Source organism: Oncorhynchus nerka, linkage group LG24 (assembly GCF_034236695.1).
Source record: "Oncorhynchus nerka isolate Pitt River linkage group LG24, Oner_Uvic_2.0, whole genome shotgun sequence".
NCBI lineage: Eukaryota > Metazoa > Chordata > Actinopteri > Salmoniformes > Salmonidae > Oncorhynchus > Oncorhynchus nerka.
In genome coordinates this window covers 27,535,765-27,553,531 of record NC_088419.1, presented here as the reverse complement: position 1 = coordinate 27,553,531, position 17,767 = coordinate 27,535,765, and the positions used below count along the sequence as shown (strand labels likewise).

General features: G+C 45.7%; 1 protein-coding gene across 5 annotated transcripts in view; it reads right to left on the bottom strand.

Annotated features, from left to right (window-relative positions):
- Nucleotides 1-17,767, bottom strand: part of adgrg6 (adhesion G protein-coupled receptor G6) — a 58,928-nt gene that overhangs the window by 8,474 nt on the left and 32,687 nt on the right. For 3 of the 5 annotated variants that reach the window (XM_065008777.1, XM_065008779.1, XM_065008778.1), the window contains 16 exons: nucleotides 7,114-7,202; nucleotides 6,887-6,939; nucleotides 6,720-6,758; nucleotides 6,364-6,506; nucleotides 5,945-6,056; nucleotides 5,445-5,533; nucleotides 4,948-5,149; nucleotides 4,559-4,724; nucleotides 3,102-3,242; nucleotides 2,665-2,781; nucleotides 1,732-1,777; nucleotides 1,532-1,638; nucleotides 1,294-1,421; nucleotides 857-1,125; nucleotides 580-682; nucleotides 51-352 (listed from right to left, as the gene is read on the bottom strand). In XM_065008777.1, the coding sequence (XP_064864849.1) occupies nucleotides 51-352; nucleotides 580-682; nucleotides 857-1,125; nucleotides 1,294-1,421; nucleotides 1,532-1,638; nucleotides 1,732-1,777; nucleotides 2,665-2,781; nucleotides 3,102-3,242; nucleotides 4,559-4,724; nucleotides 4,948-5,149; nucleotides 5,445-5,533; nucleotides 5,945-6,056; nucleotides 6,364-6,506; nucleotides 6,720-6,758; nucleotides 6,887-6,939; nucleotides 7,114-7,202 (2,106 nt within the window). The remainder of the gene's footprint in view (nucleotides 1-50; nucleotides 353-579; nucleotides 683-856; nucleotides 1,126-1,293; nucleotides 1,422-1,531; nucleotides 1,639-1,731; nucleotides 1,778-2,664; nucleotides 2,782-3,101; nucleotides 3,243-4,558; nucleotides 4,725-4,947; nucleotides 5,150-5,444; nucleotides 5,534-5,944; nucleotides 6,057-6,363; nucleotides 6,507-6,719; nucleotides 6,759-6,886; nucleotides 6,940-7,113; nucleotides 7,203-17,767) is intronic. The other 2 variants (XM_065008780.1, XM_029631384.2) reach the window with 1 other exon arrangement.

Genomic DNA, 17,767 nt, shown 5'->3' with positions numbered 1-17,767 from the left:
TAATTAGTAACCAACACTACTGTGTATTATCTTTAGGGTGCACAGCGCACCATAGGGAGGCCCTGTACCCTGCAGTGAGTTGAAGATGGAGAAGAGGTACATGAAGGCCAGGTTGACGGGTCCCCAGGCGAAGAAGGCGAAGCCCCAGGTCATGCCCAGGAGGAAGGTGAGACTGATGACGCTCCTCAAGTTCCTCAGCATCTCCTCACGCAGTGTGTGGTTGCTACGCTTCCCGTTGCGACCGCAGATCTGGATCATAACCACGATGAACATGGCCACGTTCAGGAGGAAGAGGACAGAGAAGTAGCCCACACACGTCACATAGAACACCACCTGGCTCCGGATCCAACAGCTGGAAGGAGGGGGGGGGGGGGATTAGTAATATTGGATGCAATAGGTTAACTGAAATGTTTTAGCTGGGAGGCTGGATCTATATAACATACTGTATACATACATTAGTCCTGGTCCTATGACTGCCATTTGGGAAACATACACTTGGATTACTCAACTCTAAGACTCCATCTACATACCTTATGCTATGTTTTCTATCCTATCTCTTGAGCTTGATGCAGGACTTACAATTCAGAAGAGCCTTGTCCAGTCTCCCCCATTCCATACTGCATTTTCCCATAGGAGTTTTTGTCAAAAGCTACCACTATGGCCACTATCGCAGCAGGCAGACCTGGAAGTGAGACATGGTAACAACAATTCAGGTACACCACGATCCAAACAAATGTGAAAATGCCGTGTGGAGCGTAGATAATTCATGCTACCATGCATTTCAATAGGAAGCAAGAATATGACACATACAGCATACTGTATAACAATTAGTTCATCCAACTTTAGTGACACTTACCCCAGCCGACGATGCAGAACTTGAGGATGTACCTCCGGATGTAGGTGTTGAAGACTTTGACCAGGGCGATGTACATGTGGATGGACTCGAGGCCCATCCAGGTGAAGGATGTGAGCAGGAAGAAGTGGAGGAAGACGGCCACGGCTACACACAGGCCCTCCACATCGAAGGAAGCCAGCCAGCCATCCAACAGGAACACCATGTTGAGGAACAGCAGCGATGTGCTCAGGTTCATCAGGATCTTAGAGGGGTAGTCACGACGTAACTTCCTGTACAAGACATACACTGAATAACACTGTGACGACTACAGCTCTGGTTGTCTTTCTTGTAATATCATGGCCAATGACTAGGACCAAGAGTCCAGGTGACGTAGATTCAGAAGACTAGTTATAGGAGTATTTCCTAGTCACATGTAATATGGATGGAAACACACTCACTCAAAGGCAATATAAGTCAGAAGTGTTGCAGCAGAGAAGATGGCTGATATGCCACATCCGATGTAGGTGATGAAAGTGAGAATCTTGGTGTTTTTCTCATCAATCTGTGCAGCGGATCCAGAGATATCCTTCACAGAGAATACAAAAAAATCTTAGACACACTAGCCCATTTTATATAAGGAAACACTACTGTTTTAAATGATTCAGAGTTACATTTACATGATTTTATTAGTCTTACCATTAGGATGCCAAAGTGTGTGAGGTGATCACAGAGGCAGATAGTCTTGTTTCTATTGGACATGGGACTAACCCTGCAGCCTTTACTGTTCCAGCCACCTGTACCGTCTTGTGGAAACAAAGATACAGTACATTCTACAATTGTATTTGGAGACATATCTTCTCTTTAAAATAAAATCAAAATATTTTGTTCAGACTTACTCTTCATGGTGAAATCCCAGAACATGCAGGTTGGCTTTGGTTTTGTCTGAAAGACACACTTAATCACCGTCTGACAACAGGCAGATGTTCCAGGTGGCCATTTGTATTGTACTACTACTTTAACTGAGGAAGTACCATCAGGAATCAAATATCATCAACTGGGTGGTAACAGAAATGATATTTTTGAGGAATGAGTTTCTTATCAAAATAAGAGGAGGAAAAAAATAAGTGAGGGAGAAAACAAAGAAGAAACAGAGGAGGAACAGAGCATATAGAGAGGAGAGGAGAGGAGAGGAGAGGAGAGGAGAGGAGAGGAGAGGAGAGGAGAGGAGAGGAGAGGAGAGGAGAGGAGAGGAGAGGAGAGGAGAGGAGAACAGAGGTGAGGAGAGGAGAACAGAGGTGAGGAGAACAGAGGTGAGGAGAACAGAGGTGAGGAGAGGACAGGAGAGGAGAGCAGAGGTGAGGAGAGGAGAGGAGAGGAGAGGAGAGGAGAGGAGAGGAGAGGAGAGGAGAGGAGAGGAGAACAGAGGTGAGGAGAACAGAGGTGAGGAGAGGACAGGAGAGGAGAACAGAGGTGAGGAGAGCAGAGGTGAGGTGAGGAGAACAGAGGTGAGGAGAGGACAGGAGAGGAGAGCAGAGGTGAGGAGAGGAGAGGAGAGGAGAGGAGAGGAGAGGAGAGGAGAGGAGAGGAGAGGAGAGAACAGAGGTGAGGAGAACAGAGGTGAGGAGAGGACAGGAGAGGAGAGCAGAGGTGAGGAGAGCAGAGGTGAGGTGAGGAGAGCAGAGGTGAGGAGAGCAGAGGTGAGGTGAGGAGAGGTGAGGAGAACAGAGGTGAGGAAAGCAGAGGTGAGGTGAGGAGAGGTGAGGTGAGGTGAGGAGAGGTGAGGAGAACAGAGGTGAGGAAAGCAGAGGTGAGGAGAGCGGGTAGACTACCTGGTAGTTCAGGTGTGCTATCTCAATCTCCACGGGATCCTGCAGGTTACTGATGGAATAATTGCCCACACTGCTGGCCACAACATAGCTGTTAAGAGATAGCTCGTCCTGTTTATCCTGAGAATGATTAAAGAAAAGTTCCATTTTGAAATATAAAAATATGCCACTGAAAACTGTAAATTCACAAACCAGGCATACGAATCACCATTAGTAGGAAGCAATAAAATAAAGTACAACACACTGTACAGACACACCAAATTTGTTGAGTTGCATGAAAAAGAGCTATAAACCTGGACATGTCACTCATAACTATAGATTTACATACCAGACACACGAGTCACAGTCCATGAAAAGGATGCGTGCGAAATGAAAACATACTGTTATATGCTGAAAGGACACACTAAATCAGATACATTCCATCTAAAAGACGTATAAACCTGGAATAGTCCTGTTTTGCGGAAGAACATGAAGTTGATCCTGGAGACAGCAGCAATCTTAGCATTGGTCAGGTTGTTGAGCAGTGTAGCTGGCAGTGTGACCTGAGCCAGGGGGTTCAGCTGATCCGATTTAAAGGCAATCTGGTGGCAGAGAAGCTAGTTAGACCATTGGCTTTACAATAGACAATCCTATGTGACAGTATTTGACTTGCCAATGTAGACAGGTGCCTGCTGACTAATATGCTGATTATATAACGAGTCCCCTGCTGTACCATCTGGAGGTCCTTTCCAAACCTCTGGCGTCCCCGTGCCCTGACATGCCACCACACGTGTCTTGTCACATCATTTACATGATCCACAACATGTGGTGGAGTATGATTAAAGTGTGCCCTTTCTGCTGGCACAGCACAACACCAGCACAGCATTAGCACAGCATTGACACAGCATTGACACGTAAGGCAAAGGCATAGGGTAAAACACGTGAACCAAAGTGACAACACAGGAAATCAAGAGAGAGGGAAGGCTGTGGTGGACTCGGCTTGCTAGTTAGTCAGCTGAATCACATTTGCTTAACTCTATGATCCTTGCATAATTCTGAATAACAGGACTCCATGTGCAGCACAATGTTATGAATGTACAGAAAATACTGTTAATGACTTAAACAAATATACATCCTCCCATTTATGTTACATGGACTCAACAGGTCTGATGGGTTGTGAGTCACCTTTAACACTGAACGAGAGTTTCCACAGGAAGGCTTTCCTGGAAGCCCCGGCTGACTGGTTGACTGGCTGACTGGCTGACTGGCTGACTGGTTGACTGGCTGACTGGCTGACGGACTGGCTGACTGGCTGACTGGCTGACTGGCTGACTGGCGGACTGGCTGACTGGCTGACTGCCTGACTGGCTGACTGGCTGACTGGCTGACTGGCTGGCTGACTGGCTGACTGGCTGACTGGCTGGCTGACTGGCTGACTGGTGGACTGGTGGACTGGCTGGCTGGTCGACTGTCTGACTGGTGGACTGTCGGACTGGTGGACTGGCGGACTGGCTGACTGGCGGACTGGCTGACTGGTGGACTGGCTGACTGGCTGACTGGTGGACTGCCTGACTGGTGGACTGCCTGACTGGTGGACTGCCTGACTGGTGGACTGCCTGACTGGCTCACACACACAGTAGGAGTAGTGGTGGGGCATAACAACCCCTATTGACTCTCAGGGCACATTGACTGTGAATGAAACAACAACTGCCAGGTATGGATGTTATGAGCTTTGTGCACAGCAGAGACGTGTATATATATAGTAGGAATCAAATATCATCAACTGGGTGGTAACAGAAAAAAACATGCTTTGCCTATGTGGAATGAGTTCATTATCATAATACAGTACAGTGCAGCAGATAATACTAATCTCTATAACTCTTGTGTATAACACTGACCCTAACTGTTTAGTGAGTACCTGGAGGTCTGTGGAGTTGGGGTGTATGAAGGCACTGAAGGAGGTCCCATTGAACTTGCTGTAGTTGAAGGCTGAAATTCCCAGAGCCAGATTTTTAGAGGTTATGTTTTCTGTAGGCCCATCAAACTCTATCTTCTGAACCAGCTCATCCACCGTCTTCAATGTGCTACACATAGATAGAGAGACATTTAGGTGTTATCACAAAAATTGACTTTCACTAGTGTATCACAGTACTTTGGTACAAAGAGACCACACAGACCCCATACAGTAGATCTACCTGCGAGATATAGTCATGTATGTATCCCTCCCAGCATGCTGGACACTCAGTAAGAGGTGGGTTCTGAGGAGAGGAAAGACAATCGCAATGGGAGCAGAGAGGAGTATCTTACCACGCTGAGGATGTAACCAGGGCTGACACGGAGCTGGTCATCACGTTAGAGAGGATGCTAACTACGGTTTTGGCCAGATGGGTGTTGATCTTGGCCACTTTGACCAGCTCCTTAACCTTTCCCACCACCTTGAACACCTCGTCTGCGGAGAGCTCGTTGTTGGTGAATTTATCAAGTTGGAGGGCGACTTCGGCAGCATTCTCTGTTCGGAGACAGTTAGAAGGGAGACGGATAAACAACTAGAGAGCTCTCCTTGGGCTGTCAATAGTATTATCAGCTGTCTGATGACTGCCCACCGTCTGCCACGGTGAGGGCGTTTACACACATTTTATCTCTAAAATTGCATCTCAGTGGGCATCTCTGTCCCTCTATGTCTCTAAGAGCAGTGTGTTGAGATCAAATACATCTCAAGTATTCATTCGGGCAGCCATTTTGATTTCATCTGCTGTGGAGTCATTAAAGTGATTTGAGAGAGCGTGAAGATGTCTGTGGCCTACCTGATGACACTTTGATGTTATCGATAGCAATGCAATTCCTGAGGTCTGGGGCGCACCAAAACGCTGTGTAATTCAGGGGGCTGAACACACTGGGGATAAACAAACACAGAATGCAATCTGGTATTTTGAGGAAAGATAAATGACCTCAACAAATGAATGCGTTCATTGTCAGAATATCAGCAATGTCAAGTTCTTAGATCTTTTAAAAGCAGACTGATATCCCATTGATATCCCACTGATATCCCATTGATATCCCATTGACATCCCATTGACATCCCATTGACATCCCACTGATATCCCATTGACATCCCATTGATATCCCATTGATATACCATTGATATCCCATTGATATCCCACTGATATCCCATTGACATCCCATTGATATCCCACTGATATCCCTGGAAATGGGTGATGTAATATTCCTGGAAATGAAAATGAACTTGCTAATTGTTTGTATAAAGATAGGACATCATTTGATACAGTGAATGTGTCAGTCTCACCATGTTCTGGATGCAGTCTGGTCTTTGTTGGGGAAACAGGGGATGTACTGAGTGACCGTTGGTCTGCTCTCTGGCCAGATGTAATGGAGGGGAGTTTCCCCCGTGCAGTTCTCTGAATGACAGAGAAAAGCATGCAGCAGAACATTTTTAACACTGCACACCAGCAATATATTAAGATCCAATGACTACAATAAGATGTTCAGAAACCTTCGAGGCATTCACATTTCAAACCTAATCTAATTAGGAGGTGCTTTAGAGTCGATGTGTAACCGTGCGCTGTGAAATTGGGTTCTTTCTCTGGGCTATGTGAGGGTCATGTTTTTGTGATCTTGGCGAGGATCGCTGCCCCAGTCACTTCCTGCAGTAAGAAGGGAGGCATTGAAGTGATTTAAATGGGTCTGGGTGAGATCATGTCCTACCGACAGACTGCACGGCGACAGTGTCTAGCTCCAGGCTGTTGCTGATGCTGGTGCCGCTTCGGCCCATCCTGGTGGAGATGGCAGCTTCTCCCAGGGTCACGTTGGTGGTGGTCTTGTAGACCAGCAGGGCCCGGCAGGTGTATCTGGAGGGTGGAGAAGGAAGAGGAAGACGGGTGGGGAAGAATGAAGAGGGAAGTAGAGTAGCAGGATACTTAATTCACATGGAAAGGCAGACATAGTGAATTACCATTCTTCTTTTAGGATTAGGGTTGTAAGGGCACAGAGTTTTCCCGAGTCACGTGATGTGGTCAGGAACAACTCCCTACCTACTATACCATATTAAATATTGTCTTTACCTTTTACTCTCTAGCTGTAAGTCACTGCAAGGCTGGACACTGGGAACAATATAAAAAGGAAATGGAGGGCGATCAACATTATTGATCTGTAATACAGCTCTAAAGAAAACTACATAGAATGGACATGGAGCTGCATTTTATGATGGTACAAAGATCTAATTGCTTACCTGACATTAGCGACATAGACCATGTGTGTCCAGTTTTGGAATGTTTGATTGAGCTGTAAATGAACCAGTAAAACAGTGAAGTTCTCACCTAGCCATCTTAAGATGACTGCACTAATTGTAATGCACTATAAGAGCGTCTGCTAAATGTAAATGGAATGAATTCAGTTCATCTTGTATTCTATTGATGATTTGATACAAGATGAATTGAACATGACCAGAAGCCTTACCCATTGTGCAACAGATTTCTCAACATCAGACTCTCTTACGTCGGCCTCCTTGTCACGGACAAGAAAGAAGATCCTGTAGAAAAGACCCTCTGCAATTGAAAAGAAAACACATCAATCTATATTTGATGCAGTTCATTTTACAACGATGGAACATGTGTCTGTGCTGCATAGCAGGAGTGCAAGGGTTGAGACACAATTGAGTTAAGTCAAATCCAATTTCATACGACAAATGATGTTGACAAGCTGTTCCTCCACGGAATAAAAAACTTGGGGGGGTTTTCATAAGGAAGAGGCTAAATTAAAATACTCTGTTATCATCCTAGATGACAGTAATCAAAATAGAACTAATAGATATAGTACATGCCATTATATGACTGATCTGTATTCAGTGCCCAAATGATTGATTGTAAATGAGAGCATGTACCGTGTAGTACATCACTCTGTTTGACCGTGTTGGTGATCTGCTGCTATGCCTCACAGCCATCACAAGATGGCTCCCAAGCCTCTTCTGTTGTTACTGCTGATCTTAGTACAGTACAATGCTGTTTCTAATCCATATCAAAACTTTTCTTCGGAGACTCCAGTAATTAGAGATTCGGTAGATAGGTCACCTCAGAAAGTTCTGAAGTATTCAAAAGATACATACATATATATATATATATATATATATATATATATATATTTATATATATATATATATATATTTATCTTTGTTGATCAAGAGTGTTCTTTTTTTCATTGATTTTCTATCGTAGAGCAATAACAGATTACATTTCGAGGAGCAGTTATTTGCTCTAAAATCAAATGATAACAGTATTGGAAGTCTCCCAAAAAACATGTATTATTAAAAACTTGAAATCACAAGATGAGAGCTGGGCCCCATCAGCAGAGAAGAGGCCATTCTAGAGTTCAGTGATTTGTCACCTACAGTACACGTCAATGTTAATGTTCTACGGCCCATCCAAAATCACAACACAACCTCAATCATCAGCCTGATTTTCACCAGTTTTCCTATGTCAACCTCATCCCACCACTACTACAGTAGCATTCAAAGCAGAATTTTTTTTATTCAGCTTTATTTAACCAGGTAGGCCAGTTGAGAACAAGTTCTGTGACCTGGCCAAGATAAAGCAAAGCAGTGAGACAAAAACAACAACACAGAGTTACACATGGGATAAACAAACAATAACACAATAGAAAAATCTGTGTACAGTGTGTGCAAAATGAAGTAAGGAGGTAAGGCAATAAATTGGCCAATAGTGGCAAAGTAATTACAATTTAGCAATTTACACTGGAGTGATACATGTGCAGATGAGAATGTGAAAGTAGAAAATAGTGGTGTGCAAAAGAGCAGAAAAACAAATATGGGGATGAGGTAGGTAGTTAGTTGGATGGGCTATTTACAGATGGGCTGTATACAGCTGCAGTGATCGGTAAGCTGCTCTGACAGCTAAAATTCAGCGAAAGAGGCTCTCTATCTTTATGTTTCTACATATAGTGCTTCGGAAAGTATTCAGACCTCTTGACTTTTTCCACATTTTGTTAGGTTACAGCATTATTCTAAAATGTATTAAATAGTTTTTTCCCCCTCATCAATCGACATACAATACCCTATAATGACAAAGCAAAAACTGGTTTCTAGAAATTGGAAATATCACATTAAACATAAGTATTCAGACCCTTTCCTCAGTACTTTGTTGAAGCACCTTTGGCAATGATTACAGCCTCGAGTCTTCTTGGGTATGACGCTACAAGCTTGGTACACCTGTATTTCTGGAGTTTCTCCCATTCTTCTCTGCATATCCTCTCAAACTCTGTCAGGTTGGATGGGGAGTGTTGCACTCACAACTATTTTCAGGTCTCTCCAGAGATCGGGTTCAAGTCCGGGCTCTGGCTGGGCCACTCAGGGACATTTAGAGACTTGTCCCGATGCCACTCATGTGTAGTCCTGAGCACTCTGGAGTAGGTTTTCATCAAGGATCTCTCTGTACTTTGCTCCGTTCATCTTTGCCTCGATCCTGACTAGTCTCCCAGTCCCTGCCGCTGAAAAACATCCCCACAGCATGATAATGCCACCACCATGCTTCACCGTAGGGATAGTGCCAGGTTTCCTCCAGACGTGATGCTTGGCATTCAGGCCAAATAGTTAAATCTTGGTTTCATCAGACCAGAGAGTCTTGTTTCTCATGGTCTGGCCACTCTACCATAAAGGCCTGATTGGTGGAGTGCTACAGAGATGATTGTCCTTCTGGAATGTTCTTCCATCTCCACAGAGGAACTCTGGAGCTCTGTCAGAGTGACCATCAGGTTCTTGGTCACCTCCCTGACCAAGGCCCTTCTCACCCGATTGCTCAGTTTGGCCGGGTGGCCAGCTCTAGGAAGAGTCTTGGTGGTTCCAAACCTTTTCCATTTAAGAATGATGGAGGCTACTGTGTTCTTGGGGACCTTCAATGCTGCAGAAAATGTTTTGGTGCCCTTCTCCAGATCTGTGCCTCGACAAAATCCTGTCAAAATGTTGCTCGTCGAACACTCTCGCACTGTATAAGTTGTTATTGCAAAACATACTGTTCCCAGTTCAAGTCCACACAGACATGAAAAATTAAAGCGAGTTTTACAATGGCATGGGGCGAGAACAGGGGTGCCCGTGATGCAGGCTGTGGTACGTGCGATGGCGTGTGTGGTGGACACCGTGCCACTGCCTGCATTCAGCACTTGATGTGGAGTGGTAAGAGGAAAGTAGGGGCTCTCTGTAGGAACAAAAGACTGATGATCCACGTCAATGACGGCTAGTGGCATGGGAGTGGTCTGTGACGGTGCTCTGATTCACAGTCACATTGTTGCCAGGGCCCAATCTGCTTACTGACGTGCTTGCAGCAGTGGAGGGTGTGTGTTAGATGAGGGCTGGTCCATGTCTATTACCCTGTGTGTCCTCACTGTGGTTGGCTCTGAAGGAGACTGATACACGGCTAGCCCCAGCCTGGTAGGTGTTTAAGGCCGTAAGAGGCTGGTTGGTGAGGGTATCGGTGAACTGGATATTTGGAGAAACAGTTGGCTGTTTATTAGCAGTGGTGAGTTGTGTGTATGTGGCAGACTGTGTGTTTGAGGCAGAAAGAGGCTGCATAATTGTGGTAACAGTGGTGGGCTGTATAATTGCAGCCTAATGGTGAGGTTACCAGAGGCAGCAGCAGTGAGCTGTGTGTCTGGGGAAGTGGACAATGCTGTGTTCTCTCTGCTCTCTTCAGGCCAGGCCAATGTTCCATCAGTTCCAGCAGCCTGAGTGGGCTCTGACTGGCTGCCAGTGAGTGTAGAGGATTGTCGGAATGCAGCCATTGGTCTGGTGGGCAGTGAGGCGCTAGCTCTCCAATACGAGGAGCGTTTGTTGTCATCGGTCTGTGGAATACGGGAGATACAGAAGCATCTGACATGAGCTGATCTGACCTGGAGGTCATGGCGGAGAGTGTGTGTCTGTGTGAATCACACAACCAAGACCGCTGACCGGCCGTGACCAGCCTAATTCATGCATATATGCCTGCCGCTGCGGTTCATGGGTAACGACGTTGCCATATTCTGACGATGTGCTGCTGATGTATGGCGTTGGCAGGGCTGGAGAGGGAGAGGGGGCTAGCATGGAGGAGGAGAGGGCTGGTCTGGGAGACATATTCAGATCCATCATCATAGTTGTGTAAGGTCCCATGGTGTCCAAGCTGGGATACAGATGGGTTGCTCTGCGTGCTGGGGCAGAAGAGAGAGATCGGAGATGGAGAGGAGGAAGAGCCACTTACGGGTGACATGGACTTCCTCTCCTTACTCTGGAGCCGAGTGTCTCTCCATCCCATCTTTACTTTCCCATTCGGTAAAATTGGTGATATGAAGCTTCTCTGGCAAGGCTGTCTCAGACAGGGGGTCAGAGCTGAGAGAGACCAAGCTGAATGTGGTGGGCAATACATCCATCCACTCCTGTCTGCTTGGGGAGATTGTATTAGGAGCTGAGGACTGAGAGGAGGCCCATTCGTCTGGCATGGTGGCTGGGAGGAGCGCCTGGTGGTGTAGTTGTTCTGTGATAGGAGTGACAAATAGATGGGATGTACGTGACAAACCTCTCAGATTAGCACTGAATGGATAAAAGCCCTCTTTCCTGTCTGTGCTGCCCAACATACTGCTGTCTGACACATTGTCCATAAATTTGATGATTGCTCCAGAGCCAGAGGTGAATCTAACCTTATCCCCTCATTCACTGGCAATACTCTCACTTAGTACCATACTGGCTACCCTACTGTCCACAGGATGAGAGTTAGTTGAGAAGGAACTCAACTGATTCCTCAAATCACCTTATACCACTGCGACCTGTATGCTCTAGTCGGCTGGCCCCCGTTACATATTCGTCGCCAGACCCACTGGCTCCAGGTCATCTATAAGTCTATGCTAGGTAAAGCTCCGCCTTATCTCAGTTCACTGGTCACGATAACAACACCCACCCGTAGCACACGTTCCAGCAGGTATATCTCACTGATCATCCCCAAAGCCAACACGTCGTTTTGGCCGCCTTTCCTTCCAGTTCTCTGATGCCAGTGACTGGAACGAATTGCAAAAATCACTGAAGCTGGTGACTTTTATTTCCCTCACCAACTTTAAACATCAACTATCTGAGCAGCTAACCAATCGCTGCAGCTGTACATAGTCCATCTGTATATAGCCCATCCAATCTACCTACCTCCTCCCCATACTGTTTTTATTTACTTTTCTGCTCTTTTGCACACCAGTATCTCTACTTGCACATCATCATCTGCTCATTTATCACTCCAGTGTTAATCTGCTAAATTGTAATTATTTGCTCCTATGGCCTATTTATTGCCTACCTCCTCATGCCTTTTACACACACTGTATATAGACTTTATTTTTTTTCTACTGTGTCATTGACTTGTTTATTGTTTATTTATGTATAACTCTGTGTTGTTGTCTGTGTCACACTGCTTTGCTTTATCTTGGCCAGGTCGCAGTTGTAAATGACATTTAACATTTAAATGAGAACTTATTCTCAACTGGCCTCCCTGGTTAAATAAAGGTGAAATAAAACACATAATATTATATATTAAAAGATTTAGATGCACTACTGTTCCACTGGATGTCATAAGGTGAATGCACCAATTTGTAAGTCGCTCTGGATAAGAGCGTCTGCTAAATGACTTAAATGTAAATGTAAATGTAAAGAGGGTAAAACCAGGTCACTGTGGTGTTTGTCAGAGGAAGAGAGGTGTGTTTCCTCAAGGACAGGTGTTAGAGCTGTTTTAAGGACTGACAGAGACAGTGGACTGGGCCTTGTGCCCTCCCGCATCAATAAATCACTTTGAACCTCCATTGAAGGCTGCAGCACACTCGCCTGTGAACTCTCCAAGAGCACCGGGTCGGTCTCAGTGGCAGCTAGCCTTACGTGTCCTGAATGACTAACATCACCTTGTTCCATCCTGCGGATGGGTAAGGAGGAGAACGCAGGGTAGGGAGAGGTGGGGTGAGGTATGGTTGGAGTGGAGGGAGTTAGGGACCGATAAATCTGTAATCACAACTGCCCATAGGCTATCTGGAGGCTGGAGCTGCTGCAGTGTAGTAGACATGGTAGGTATGGGAGTAGGTTAGGGTGTAGTAGACTGTTGGTCTGGAGATCTCCATTGTGAGGTCACTTTCAGAGATCATCTTGACCCTCATAGAGACTCTGAGCTCTGCTATTGTTAATAATGAGGGAGACTGTGTGGCGATATTTGAGTGGGCCTGTGTGATTCTCTCTGCTTTTTGCTCACTGAAGCCGCTGCTTGGCCGGGCCTGATCCATTTGCACACCTGTCTTGTCTGGAGCCGTGCTGAAAGGAGGGATTTGAGTCTAGCTGCTGTGTGCTGCCACCACCCCACCCTGCTCCCCAGTCCCAGCCTCTCCTCCAGCCTCTGCCAGAGTGCCTCCTGCCAACGCCTCCCAGGGTAAACTGGGCTCTGATTGATTGTGTAAATGTTCCCCTCCTCCCCGGCAGTAACAGAGCCGCCCATAGTCACACGGTCTGGGCCCTCAGTGCTGACTCCAGCCCCAGTGTGGGAAAGGTTGTGTGGGCCAGAGGCAGCCAGAGCCAGGCCTTCATCCAGGGAGTAGGGTGAGTCATATTGGAAGAGGCTGAAGGGGTTGTCCCCTAGGTCCAGGTCATAAATGAATGGCTCAAAGCCTGATGTGTCCTCCACCAGGGGCTTAGTCCAGTTCACAGTGCTGCTGCTGTTCTCTCTGCTGGGACTCAGTGGCACCCAGTGGTGGGGGCCATGGGCTTACTCTTCTTACGGTTGCTGAGTGATGCTGATGCCGCTGCTGGGAAAGATTCCAGGTCCTCCTCATCACTACTGTTCCCAACATCCACCGGTCGCCCTGGGAACAACCCCTGGGGATTGGTCGTGGCCCTGGATACGGCGTGTCTTACTGGCCACCAGCGCTGTTGTTGTTGTGATCACCTTGGGTACAGGAGGATGCTTGGATGGGTCTGATGGTGGCCTCAGGTTTCTTCCTCATGGGCCAGAAGAGGGGGGTAGAGATGTAGCCCAGTGAGGTTATAGAGCTGTGGGGACCAGGCAGGACGTGAGGCCTGGTGGGGGGTGGGGGCTGGCCAGGGGGTGACCTGGCCACTGGCCAGGGGGTGAGCCAGAGCAAAGACCACAGATACACTGTTCTCTCCTTGTCTGTGGCGCACCAGTCCAGTCAATGTAAAAAGCAGGTTACATATTTTAAATACAGACTGACATCCAGCATATACTGTAGCTGAATAAACAAATACAAAATAGTAGCCGCTGTATGGAAAAATACAATATTAGGATCACCTAGATTTATGGCAGTTAACTAGACCTTCATTTTGAGTTGACAGAAAAGATACAGATATTGTCAAATGCATTTTGGCTGAGGACAGGATAGAGTGAGAGTGAGAGGCAAGCAGACAGGTGGAGGCAGGCTGAGAGAGAGAGAGCAGTTTGCCAAAGGAAGCTGCTGCGTCTCACTACAAACAAGTCAAGGAGATGTGTGTGTCTTACCCAGGGTAATGATGTTGGTGGACAAGACAGTAGAAGACAGGTTAGTCGAGGACGGTGGTGTAGTAGTGGCTTCAGACAATGTTAGCAAGAGTGACAGCACAACTAAGTCAGCAAGGAGAGTATCTCAAGATTTCCTAAGTGTATTTTTTACCCAGCTGGGCGGAATCTGAGCAATGACAGAGGACATGATAGTAGAAGAAACCAAGAACAAAGTAAAAGCTTCAACTACTGAAGAAGTGGAAGCTAGAAATAGTATGTGATTAGTCAAGTGTCTCATTTTAAAGCTGTGTATAGTAACTACTTCTGAAACCGTTATAAACACATCCTAAAACCTTGTGACGTCTAGTCTACCTTGATTATATTAGTAATTAGTCATTTGGATACCAAACATAGAAAAATAGAGGCCCCATGTCTTCAGACTACACTTTGAGGTCTTTTTGCACAAAGTGCTTGAAAGTTACAGTGATAGAGGCAAGGTGTACTGAACAAAGGTATACAGTATACTTTTTTTCTGTTAAGCCTTACTCGGAGTAGTAGTGATGTTAGCTGGTGTGTTAGTGGTAGTAGTGATGTTAGCTGGTGTGTTAGTGGTAGTAGTGATGTTAGCTGGTGTGTTAGTGGTAGTAGTGATGTTAGCTGGTGTGTTAGTGGTAGTGGTGATGTTAGCTGGTGTGTTAGTAGTGATGTTAGCTGGTGTGTTAGTGGTAGTAGTGATGTTAGCTGGTGTGTTAGTGGTAGTAGTGATGTTAGCTGGTGTGTTAGTGGTAGTGGTGATGTTAGCTGGTGTGTTAGTAGTGATGTTAGCTGGTGTGTTAGTAGTGATGTTAGCTGGTGTGTTAGTGGTAGTAGTGATGTTAGCTGGTGTGTTAGTGGTAGTAGTGATGTTAGCTGGTGTGTTAGTGGTAGTAGTGATGTTAACTGGTGTGTTAGTGGTAGTAGTGATGTTAACTGGTGTGTTAGTGGTAGTGGTGATGTTAGCTGGTGTGGTAGTGGTAATGTTAGCTGGTGTGTTAGTGGTAGTGGTGATGTTAGCTGGTGTGTTAGTGGTAGTAGTGATGTTAGCTGGTGTGTTAGTGGTAGTGGTGATGTTAGCTGGTGTGTTAGTGGTAGTAGTGATGTTAGCTGGTGTGTTAGTGGTAGTAGTGATGTTAGCTGGTGTGTTAGTGGTAGTAGTGATGTTAGCTGGTGTGTTAGTGGTAGTAGTGATGTTAACTGGTGATGTTAGCTGGTGTGTTACTGGTGTGGTGGTAGTGGTGATGTTAGCTGTAGTGATGTTAGTGGTAGTAGTGATGTTAACTGGTGTGTTAGTGGTAGTGGTGATGTTAGCTGGTGTGTTAGTGGTAGTAGTGATGTTAACTGGTGATGTTAGTGGTAGTAGTGATGTGTGGTAGTAGTGGTGTGTGATGTTAGCTGGTAGTGGTGATGTTAGCTGGTGTGTTAGTAGTGATGTTAGCTGTGTGTTAGTTAGTAGTGATGTTAGTGGTGTGTTAGCTGGTGTGTGGTAGTAGTGATGTTAGCTAGTGGTGTGTTAGTGGTAGTGGTGATGTTAGCTGGTGTGTTAGTGGTAGTGGTGATGTTAGATGGTGTGTTAGTAGTGATGTTAGCTGGTGTGTTAGTGGTAGTAGTGATGTTAACTGGTGTGTTAGTGGTGTGGTGATGTTAGTGGTAGTAGTGATGTTAGCTGGTGTGTTAGTGGTAGTAGTGATGTTAGCTGGTAGTGTGTTAGCTGGTGGTAGTAGTGATGTTAGCTGGTGTGTTAGTGGTAGTAGTGATGTTAACTGGTGTGTTAGTGGTAGTAGTGATGTTAGCTGGTGTGTTAGTGGTAGTAGTGATGTTAGCTGGTGTGTTAGTGGTAGTGGTGATGTTAGCTGGTGTGTTAGTAGTGATGTTAGCTGGTGTGTTAGTGGTAGTAGTGATGTTAACTGGTGTGTTAGTGGTAGTAGTGATGTTAGCTGGTGTGTTAGTGGTAGTAAGGGATAATAGGGGAGGATTTGTCACTGTTAGTAAGAGTAAGGGATAGAAAATGAAATTCACAATTAAGAGAGACACATTTGAGACAAAAGGGAACAAAATAGACAGTTGATATTGAATTTTCCCCAATCAGTCCGTAGTCACTAACAGGCAAAAGGGAAAGTGGGCTGTCTTACCATGCACTGTGTTGTTAGTGGTAGGTGAGTTAGTCGTAGCTGGGTTTGAAATAGTAGTAGCAGAAGCTGTCGGTGCTGGTAGAACATGGGTGGAAAATTGTCAAAAGAATTGTTAAAAAATAAAATGGAAGGCAATAACGGCAAAACACACAATACAGAGCTACTAGAGGTGTTTTCAAAATGTCAAGAACACTTAGACAGTATTCACTGCTGAGTCCATTGTTTAAAGGAAGCAACATGGGAAAACATACTCCCACTGAGAAGCCATGACAATTGCTTTCCCAGCTTAATCCATGTGGAAAGTTACAAGTTGGTCAAGGACTGCTTTCAAACCCATTCCCGACACATTTATTTTTTATTTTTTTTATTTCACCTTTATTTAACCAGGTAGGCTAGTTGAGAACAAGTTCTCATTTGCAACTGCGACCTGGCCAAGATAAAGCATAGCAGTGTGAACAGACAACACAGAGTTACACATGGAGTAAACAATTAACAAGTCAATAACACAGTAGAAAAAAAATGGGCAGTCTATATACAATGTGTGCAAAAGGCATGAGGAGGTAGGCGAATAATACAATTTTGCAGATTAACACTGGAGTGATAAATGATCAGATGGTCATGTACAGGTAGAGATATTGGTGTGCAAAAGAGCAGAAAAGTAAATAAATAAAAACAAAAACAGTATAAAAACAGTATGGGAATGAGGTAGGTGAAAATGGGTGGGCTATTTACCAATAGACTATGTACAGCTGCAGCGATCGGTTAGCTGCTCGGATAGCTGATGTTTGAAGTTGGTGAGGGAGATAAAAGTCTCCAACTTCAGCGATTTTTGCAGTTCGTTCCAGTCACAGGCAGCAGAGTACTGGAACGAAAGGCGGCCAAATGAGGTGTTGGCTTTAGGGATGATCAGTGAGATACACCTGCTGGAGCGCGTGCTACGGATGGGTGTTGCCATCGTGACCAGTGAACTGAGATAAGGCGGAGCTTTACCTAGCATGGACTTGTAGATGACCTGGAGCCAGTGGGTCTGGCGACGAATATGTAGCGAGGGCCAGCCGACTAGAGCATACAAGTCGCAGTGGTGGGTGGTATAAGGTGCTTTGGTGACAAAACGGATGGCACTGTGATAGACTGCATCCAGTTTGCTGAGTAGAGTGTTGGAAGCCATTTTGTAGATGACATCGACGAAGTCGAGGATCGGTAGGATAGTCAGTTTTACTAGGGTAAGCTTGGCGGCGTGGGTGAAGGAGGCTTTGTTGCGGAATAGAAAGCCGACTCTTGATTTGATTTTCGATTGGAGATGTTTGATGTGAGTCTGGAAGGAGAGTTTGCAGTCTAGCCAGACACCTAGGTACTTATAGATGTCCACATATTCAAGGTCGGAACCATCCAGGGTGGTGATGCTAGTCGGGCATGCGGGTGCAGGCAGCGATCGGTTGAAAAGCATGCATTTGGTTT